The 10,476-nt window shown below is 35.6% G+C and overlaps 1 protein-coding gene across 1 annotated transcript in view; it reads left to right on the forward strand.

Moving 5' to 3' along the window:
- TMEM144 (transmembrane protein 144) overlaps window positions 1–10,257 on the forward strand; it is a 28,350-nt gene extending 18,093 nt beyond the window's left edge. Inside the window, exons 9-11 of the mRNA XM_069493354.1 lie at window positions 797–894; window positions 5,173–5,226; window positions 9,683–10,257. Of these exons, the coding sequence (XP_069349455.1) occupies window positions 797–894; window positions 5,173–5,226; window positions 9,683–9,766 (236 nt within the window). The 3' untranslated portion in view covers window positions 9,767–10,257. The remainder of the gene's footprint in view (window positions 1–796; window positions 895–5,172; window positions 5,227–9,682) is intronic.
- Window positions 10,258–10,476: the final 219 nt, after the last annotated feature.

Below are 10,476 nucleotides of genomic sequence, written 5' to 3' on the forward strand. Positions count from 1 at the left end.
TAAGGATTCATATTAAAAGTCAGGGTCCTGTTTCTCTTTAAAAAAAAACAATATTAACACATAGCGATCTGCAGTCACTTGGGAAAACAGTTTCTCCACAAAGTAAGAAGAGATTGTTATAGAATTCAAAAAAAGGTGTTGTTAAATACACATGCTTTTGGACTTAATCCATTAGGCATTGGTTATTAAAAGAAAACAATTCTCATTTAGGAACTTACTATAATTTAATTTGGAATATAGATCCACAAGTAAAATTTTTTAAAGAAGAAAGCATAAGTCAACAGATTCATTTTGAACACCTGACTGATTTACCCTAAAGTTAGCTACCCTTACAGAAAATGGTAGAATATTTACTGAATGCCTAGCTTAAGTATTGTGAAAATCTTAGCTGGTATTTTCACTTAAATACTGTTATTTATTTTTTCCTTTACTATAGCATCACTCTGAATCCCACTTTATGGTGTAGAGTAAATGGTTTTTACAGAGAATGTTCAGGTCCAGTATCTTTCCTAGGCCCCTTTCCTCTATCCAGTCTCTACCTCTACTACTACTTTGGGTACTTTATTTAATGTCAGTAAAGTGAAAGAATTGATTCTTTACCCATAGCAGTCAAGAGCAGAGAAATTATCTGTTTTCTAAAATGACCATAAAACACAGCTCAAAAATCCATATTGGCCAACAATGTTGATAGGGATGTATGTATATATGCACTTTGATATTCCTATTGTATCTACGGTGTGAATTTTTCATGAGAGGAACATGGTTTGCAAATGTGTGTTGTCTATGTGTGTTGCAGGATTCCTGTCTGGAGTACTTTGGGCAATAGCTACCTGCTGTTGGTTCATAGCTAATCACTCTCTAAGTGCTGTGGTCAGCTTTCCGATAATCACTGCTGTAAGTAGCTGAACTGTTTTTACAAATTTTTGTTTTACAAATGTAAATCCAATTTTTCTGACACATTCTCAGTGAATCACTAAAGATGGTCATGGAGTTTTATGTCTTAGGAGTACAGTTAATAGATTCAGGTAGATACACTGACACTCTCTAATCTTCATGTCTGATTGCTAAGCAATATTTCTAACTTCACTTTAGCAGGTTTGTTAATCCTTAATCTTTAATATCCTTGCAGTTTTTTATTTGATCATTTTACCTAATATCATTTGGGGTACATTGTAATTTGCTATTTATAGCAGTATTAATCTCTATATAATAATTTATAAATATAAAAATGATATTATGTATATTATCACACTTGAATCTCATGACAACCTTGTGAAACTAAAAGTACTTGAGACTCCTCTTGATATGGTACTTCATTGTTTGTAAGTAAAACTTTCCGATAGTGCTATTGCATGGTATTGCCTCTGGATGATGCCATTTATTATGGCACACTTAATACAATTTGCTTCATCTGATTTTTTAGGTGCCAATTATGTAAAGCATAGTTAGGTAACAGAGAAACAAAAAAATTTTTTTTACATAGGCAGGATAAGTATTGATAGGATTATCTCCATTCTGAGGATGAGAAAACTGAGGCAATAGTTAAGAGCATTGTCTAAAATCACATAGCTAGTGAAAATCTGAAGACTTCTAAATACAGAGTTTCCAGGACACAGTACTACCTTCTGCCATCAGCATGGAATCCAATGGAGAGTTTGTTTCAGGTTCATTGTGGTACTAGCATCAATATATATATATATATACAAGGAACTACTTTCTTCTTGGGCTCTTATATCTACCCTAGGTATAGAGTACCTAGGGTACCTAGGGTACATCTGGTCAATGCTGACCAGATGTTCAACTGCATGTCCTGCTTCCTAAATCATCATCACAAACAAAATGTGCCTAAAACATTTTAGCAACACACCTCTGCAAACCGATTTTTTTTAAATGCCTTGTCAACTCTAAAATACATTGCATGAAAGTTATATAAACTCTAGGTTTGAAGCAGTGTATTTTTGACAGTTCTACTCTGTTCATCAATATTAGCTTTCAAATGCAACTAGATTCAAATAATAAAGGTTTTTATATAAAAAACCCACATTTTGATATTCTTAATCCTTGCTGAGGGAAGATCCAGCAAATTGTAAGGAATTTCTTTAGGTCTAAAGTCCTAACAATGGGAATGGCAAAGGACCCAACCCAAATTCTTTCTAAGAAGGGACTTGTTCCTCCTTATCTCAAGGATATTTAATGTTGGAAGTGACAGAAAAATATAACTAGCAGTGGGGTATAAAGCTTACCTGTTAAATGCTTAAAAGCAAATTTATAAAGAAAAGTATACAATATGATATGTTCCCCTTTGCTAAATAGTATTTGACAGTATTAAATCCCACTACATAAGAAGGAGTAATATTTATGAAAATAGATTGTCATTATTTACATCAAATGTAAGCTTTTATCTTTATTATATGATAGTGATTTTTTTTCTTTTAATCAAATTATGTTCTTGAACAAATGTGGATTCCCCAAAAAAAGTTTAAGGCAATTTTACATAAAATACACAGATACAATAAAGTTACACAAGACAGATAGAAATGCAAACACAAATAGAAAATCAAAACCACGACAAAGATGAGAAGGGGAGGAAATAGCACAAAGGGAAAATAGTTGCTATGATTAAACATTAACTTTTACTTTGTGATTCTAATGGGGTAATACAATGGGGTAGCTAATTCTTATTAACTTGTAACATATTATTTCCTCAGAAGATACCAATTCTTTTCTTGCACTAAATTCTTAATAGTATTTATCATATGAGGCTTTTAAAGGGAATATTGAACAGAAAATAAATAATATCCCTCACAAAAATGTTATAGTAGACAAAGAAATGGTTTTCCTACCATTGTTTCTTGTATGGAGTTATGATAAGGACTGAGAACAAAACATTAGAGCCTAATTCAGAGAAAAGAAATCTCTGCAGTAGGTGGGTGTGGGCAGAGAGTAAGGGAAAGTAGTCACTATGGTTTTTGGAGACCTGCCCAATCACAGATTATTCTTGAAAAACTGTAATGTAAGCAGAGTCATAGCCCTCACCAGGTATAACTTGTTCACCAGGTGCTCATGGGTTGTTACCTGGGAAGGACACGTATTTTGGGGAGATAAGGGAATAGGTCTCTATTGCTACTAGGTTTTTGATTAATTTCATTTGTGTCACTTTATCCAACCCTATCAACATGCAGAAAAGATTCAGTCTCTACCCTCAAAGATCTTACATTCTTCTTTATTTTATTTTAATTTTTAGTAGGGCTAGATTTTAACTTTTTTTAATGTAAAAATTTAAACATACCTATCACCCATCTCCAACAATTATGAATATGGTCAATCTTATTCTATCAAAAGAGTACAGTCTTTAAATTCCAGCAGCACTGCTCTCCCCAGGTACAAATACTTCTGTAGTTATATATCCAATGGTGACTAGACTATAAGTTCCTTGAGAGCAGCATCTATTTTGTTTATTGGCAAATAACATTTAATTAAAAAGCAAAAAAACAAAAAAGAAAGAAAGAAAAAACCCACTTAGCAAGGTCAAGGACCTGTTACCTCTGCTGTAAGTCTTCCCTGATAATTCCAAAAGCTGAATCCAAGCTTATCCAGAAGGTTCAGCTTCTCAGGATATGATCGAGCTCACCTGTTTTCCAAGGCTAATTTACATGTAATTTGTATTAGTTTACAAGAGGAAAATATAGAATCCTAATTACCAAAGCAGTTGTAACTCCTATCTAAGATACTCTTCCTATTTGACTCTTCTGGACTTGAATCAAAGAGTCTATACATACTTTAACCTATGCTTGCATTTCTTTTAGCAAAGCCCCAGTTCCTATAACAACATTACTTACTCTTCACAGTAACTTTTAAGCCATGCCTAAACTAATATTTAGAAAGTCATCAGACAAAAAGTTTCAAAGGTCAGTGATACCTTGTGGTATTGTCTTCTACCATGTTCTCTGAAGGGAAATGAATTTTCAGATTTAAAAGGATAAAAATTCTTAGCACGACATTAATATTATATCCCCTATTCTATTATTTCTTTCCGTTCTGTCGAAAGTTAAAAAAAAAAAAAAAAGTCAAAGCCCTACAGACCCATATGCTTCTCATTTGATTTGGATTTTGAGGCTTTAGGACCTTCCATCATTAGTATTATAAAAGGCAGTTCCTTTGACCTATTTCTCTGTGGCTCTTTTGATGTTGACTTTCCAGATGCTGATAAACAGAGAGAGTGATGTATTTTTACTGCTTCGCCTACACACTAGGAGTAGAACCAAACTTTGTTGACCTAGTCATTTAGACAGTTGGAATAGTGGCAGGGGGAAAAACATTTTGGAATCCTTTATTTAAAACTCTTGCAGAGTCCCGCAAGGCCTGAAGAGGAATCGTAAAAATGCTAATACGATACCCCTTGTCCACAAAGATCATGATTAATCCAAATTCCAATTCTTTTCCTTCTTGGCTAAAAAAAATTAACACCAAACTTGAATAGCTCAAAGTCTTCAAAATGCAGAAACATCCCTTTTCTTGGCCTATTTTTTCTCATTTCCTTTGTCCCCTGTTAGTTCATTCTGTCTTTGTCTCCTGCCCAGTAACTCCTGTTGCTTTTTTTTTTTTTTCTCACATGGCTTTTTTTAATCTTTGCACAAAACTTCCTTTAGCATTCATTAGTGTTTAATGTTAGCCATACTTGATTGCTCTGCAGTAGTATCAGTTCCATTTATTCTTAAAAGTACAAGCTACTTCCATGTGAACATTATTTGTCAGGTCCAAAAGGACATGACAAAATTTTTTCAGTTATGAGATTATCTCACACCAAAGAAAGTTCATACACTTTTTCATATTAATCCCATTTCTAGTATCCTAAGGAACTAGTATCCTATGAAACTAGATCAATAGAAAACTATTTGCTCATTAAAATAATTTATTATAAACATATCACATTAAAATACTCTATGGCACAAAATATTATAGCATCACCAAAATAATAAAAATGAAGACAATGAAAAAGGAAACCAAAAAATATTTTTTATTTACTGTTTAGCTTAATGTGGAATTTAAGATTGAGATGATGGGTAGTTTTCCTTGAAAATATTTTCATATTGTTTCACATTTACTAGATTTATATAGAGTATAGTCATAGGTAAATATCCAATTTAATTAAAGTTCTCATTTTTATTTAAGGGTCCAGGATTAGTAGCTGCAATGTGGGGTGTCTTCATGTTTAAGGAAATACAGGTATGTACAAGAAAGGGAAAATTTAGAAAATAGGAATAGGTCCAGGTAAGAAAAGTATTTAATATTATGTTTGTGTTATTTTCTAAAAATCTTAAAGTCCAATAAGATCATTTAATAAGGTTTGGCATATAAGATAAATATAAAATCAATAGCTTTTTAATATACCACCAATAACCCATTAAAAAGAGGAAAAGAATGCTGCTAATAACAACCACAAAAATTACATAAGTCTAAGAAAAAAATTAACATGTCAGATTTATAAAATTACTATATTTTACTTCACTACAAAAATTTACTAGAGGACATAGAAGATCAGAACAAAGGGGGAGACTCACCATATTCTTGACAGAAACACTCACTATGATAATTAGGCAGTTCTCCCCAATTGCATTCACTGTGATTCCTGTAAAAACCCAGGAGAGCTCTTTCTAAAATTTTCAGAGTAAATTCTAAAGTTTGACCAATTATTTATGTAGAAATAGGCAAAAAATAAAAATCATGACAGCACATGTCCCATATTCCTGAAACATAAGCAATTTAGATTAGCTGGGACAGTTTTCTTATAAAGTAAGGATTTTTAAACGTTAGAAATGACTATCTGCTCTTTTCTATTTTAAACAATGACTAAGATAAAATTACAGGTATTGGAAAAGAGAGAAGGCCATGCTGAAAGAGTGGTTATTGACTTGGTTATTGACAAAGAGTAAGTTATTGACTTTTCTAGAGTTAAAAACAAACAAACCAAAACTTTATGAGTCTGTCCACAAACAAAATTTAAGAATATCCAGAGGTACTTATTGGATGTCGATGCCTAGTTGCCTCTTGATAGCTGATTGAAAGAAAAGTTTTAAATACTTTACTTGCCAACCCATTTAGGAAAGAGTCACCACCTAAACACTAAAACCAAAATCTTATAAGGATATTTTTAGAGTGTTTTTGTTAGAAACAAGACAAAACCCTCCAACCTCTAAAGAAGAAAACAAAAGCAAAACCTTTATCTTTATGCCTCTTAGGTCCTGTCAGTTACATAATCTTAAAGCACTCCTTGAAGGGGCATATTTAAAAGTCTACAGTGTACAGCTGCAAGGACCTAGTCTGAGCTCAGAGCACCTTTTGTGTGAAAGAGTTCAATGATTCTCTTTAATTGTAATGCCATCAGTGCACGAGTTGGATGTTTTTGTACTTCTGATGCATTTTTATATCCGATATCCATTACACTTTGAGAAGTTTTTTATTTTAGAGTATTACATTTGTAAGCTAGATATGAATTGTATTTTTACCAATATACTTTAGTCGGTATGTCTACAGTGATACCAAAGCAGGGAATTATTACCACAACAATTTATAGGTCAGTAGCTACTCCCAGGTAAAGAATGAAATGATCTATTAATATTATCTTAGAAGCTACTTAGGAAATCCAAGTCTAAAACTTTTTGCTTTGGGAAGAATGTTAGTATTTGGTGACAGAAAGCTATTGCTATTGCCCAGGGATAATCAGTCTTTTTCTATAGGAAACTGGGCAGTTTGGGCAGATTCTTAACCTTGAAGGGAAAAAGTTATTTTTATTCCCTGAGAACATTATTCTTCTGTCTATATAGATAATAAAATAGTGCTTAGTAATTCACATAATTAGGTTGTAGAGTGCTTATAATTGAAGCTCCATTTTTTAATTTAAGTAATTGCATTAATTTCTAATTCAAAAAGTATGTTTGGAAGTCACCTGAGTGTATTTATTCTTTGAACAAAAATATACAGAGTGCCTATTCTGCACAAGTAGTAGCACCTGGGTTAAGACTGCAGTCTTAAAAACAAAGAAAAAGATTTTGGGAAATCTGAAGCCTTACTGCAGGGTGTGTGTGTGTGTGTGTGTGTGTGTTTAAATAAGTTGCTCTGCACTTGGCAAGGTATTGGGGTGCTGTCTTTCACTTGTAGAACCTGTGATTAAGTGGCTTCTGTTAGTGCTGAGGATCATAGGATCATGGTGAACCAGACATGTCAACCGGGCCCAACCAACCTCACTTACAAAGACCTATCTCTGGTCATCAGAGCCAAATTACCCCACTCTAACCCAAGTCTTTATTAAAATGAAGAAAGGGTGTGTGTGTGTGTGTGTGTGTGTGTGTGATAGGATATACATAGGTGTTTTGGTTATGTATTAATTGGCATTAATCTTAAGAGCTAATAATATGAAAGAATAAGTTTCCTTAGCAGTTTCACATTACCCCGATCCTGGACTTTGTTTCTGCTCTGTCTGCTCTGTCCAGGTTTGTAACACAAATATATCTCTGATCTCTGTATTCTTTCAGTAAACTGGAAACACAAGATCTCTAAGGAAGTGTGAGGGAAGGAGGCAGAATGAGACCAGCCCAGCCCTTTTGCAGTGGGAGTTCCCCTGTGGAGCCAGGAGAGCTGTACTGTCAACCTGGCCCATCCTGCCCCTGCCCTGTTGCCTTGGGAGCCCAGTTAGAGCTTCCTTTCCTGGGTTTCCCTCAAAGCAGTCCTGGCTACAGTGCAGCGAAAACAGAAACTTCCCTTATATCTTTGCAGGGGAAAATGAGTCTCCTTGCCTTAGCCTTCACTTTGCACAGTCTGGCTGTAGGAACTCATGTTTTGGTACATGTTCCTCACTGATTCCTTTGGGCCGTGGGGAGATCTCATGAATCCAGTTTAGCCCCGGGGATCAGCCCCTGACAGAGCCCAGGGTACTGCTTTTATGAACCCACTAGCGGTCCGTTAATTCTCTCCCCAGAGACACAGCATTCCATTCCTACTGCCTTCCCTGAAGTTTTGCCCCAAATTTGGGTAGTGTGAGGCTGTTAGCCTGGCACACCCCAGTGGCCAGAATTTTCACAAGGGAGGGAGGCCAGCAGCCCTCTTCCCTGCAGATCTGAAGCAGGCAGGATGCCTACTGCTGCCTGGAGTTGCCGCCTCTCCAGCCCCCATTTTCCTCCCAGAACTCTTGTGTGGCTTCTACATGGCTTATAAATGAATCATTGTTATTTTTCCTTTTTTAAAACAGCTAATAATAGAATTATATGAATTGACTGTTTGAAAGTCTGAATGTAATCTTAGACCATATATCTAAAATTAGAGAGGTGCTAGTCCTGTTTTTTTACTTTGTGATGTTCAAACCTTTTCTTAGAATAATGAGGTCTATCGTTAAGGAGGGATATAGGCAAACTGGCAGCCATTCAGAGGGGGACAGCCAGGACAGTGCAGGAGCTTGAAACCATTCCATATGAACAACGGCCAAAGAGCTAAAGTATTGACCAGGAAAAGAGATGCCTCAGGGGATATAAGATAGTTATTTTTCAATGTTTGAGGATTTATCTTGTGGGAGAGATATTAAAATCAATCTGTCCATACCCCTAGAGATAGAACTTAAAAGAAATTAAATGTTTCTACTTAACACGGGAAGAGCTTTCTTTGTTAATCCAAAGAGGAACTGGGCTACATAGGGAAGTGTTTCTCAGTATTTCCCATCTTTAAGACCAGTGCCGGATACATAGTGGGGCAAGTAAGTCAAACTTAGGCATTCTTCACACCCATCTCTGTGTTTCCTCCTCACCCTTTAGATCCATCTCCAACTCTCAATCTGCACCTCATCATCTTTCCCCTGGAGGACTGCAGTCACATCCTCACTGGTCTCTTGCATCCATCTGGCCCCTCCAATCTGTTCTCCATCCTGCCAAAAAAGTGTAGGCTTTACAAAATTCAAATCTGAAATTTTCACCACATCCAGCTGCCCGTTCCTTTAATGTCTTCCCATTGCTTCAAAAAACAGAACCTAGAAGCATCACATCTGCCCAGGCCCATACCCTCCCAACCTCATCTTGCCCCATTTAACTCTCATTGCTCCATTAACACTGAACTTCTTTCAGTCCCTGGGAAGTGTCTTATCTTCTCTGGCAACAGGGCTGTGCACATAAAATTCCTTCTACCTGAAATCTCTACTTGCTGCCCCATTCCCCCAGCCAATTCATTGATCCTTGTAGTCAGAATCTCCCCACCTTTCAAACCAGCATTGTTAAGATTCCTATAACACACTCCCAAACAGACACGGTGATCTGCTTATTAACACCCCTCTCATGTTGTAACATTCTTTCATTCCTGTCTCCCATATTATACGATGAGCTGTGGAAAGGCACGTGCTGATGCATAGTGGGTGGCCACATGTATTTACTGATTGGGTGAATTAGCAAAGCTCTTGTGCTCACTTCGGCAGCACATATACTAAAAATTGGAATGATACAGAGAAGATTAACAAAAAAAAAATTAGCAAGGCTCTTACGGGTTTTCATAAGAATCTAGATGACTGTTTGGAGGAGGTAGCAAAAACGCATACAGGTGGCAAGAACAGATGGTTAGTAAGGTCCCTAGCAATCTTGAGACTCTGTATACTTTGGGTATTTGATTTGGGTTTTTTTAATTACCATTATTCTTTTTTATTATTCAGGGTCTACGAAACTACGTATTAATGGTGCTTGCATTTTGCATCATCTTGACTGGAGCATTATGCACTGCTTTTTCCAAAATCTAAGTATCACCAGGCCAGCAGACGGCAGCAGTGATCAAGAGAATACCTCTACTGGACACTAGAGTGACTGCTGAGAAGGAAGCTCATTTTCATGACAGCATATGGATTTCAACCACTCTTGGAGTGGGCAAATGATTTTTTTTCCCCACAAATGTGAAAATGAAGAAAAACTGAGTTTCAGTCAAGAAAAAAATGAAAAATTCTGATGAACTGTTTGTGAAGGTAGGACTTCACTGAGTGACTAAAAGATCTCCATTCTTGTTGCATTACATCTGAGGGTGCTCTTTTTACCACAATATGTACCTCGTGTTGCATAATCTAGAAAACATTATGGAGTTTATATATTAATACAAATGATCTACAGTTCGAGTTTTCTAATTTATTATCCTTGTTAATGAAGAGAGGCAGAAATACCTTGTCAGGGGGCGGGGAAAGAAGACTCACCTTATAATGGAATTAGATTCCAAAGATAGCTGGATCCTTTGCTAGATACAGTAAATGTCACAGTTGGTAACTAAATGTTAAGAGGCACATTTCATTATTTTTAGCCAAAACTTATTTTTACTTCAAACAAATATTGTCCAACTGTATATCATCTACTCATTTTAGCTCAAAATGTGTTTGATTATCTCCAGATAAAATCTATCCTCAGAGAACAATTTCCACCCTTAAGAATGTGGTACATAATGTAATACATTCACAAGTACACACAC

Source organism: Eulemur rufifrons, chromosome 18 (genome assembly GCF_041146395.1).
Source record: "Eulemur rufifrons isolate Redbay chromosome 18, OSU_ERuf_1, whole genome shotgun sequence".
In the NCBI taxonomy this organism is placed as follows: Eukaryota; Metazoa; Chordata; class Mammalia; order Primates; family Lemuridae; genus Eulemur; species Eulemur rufifrons.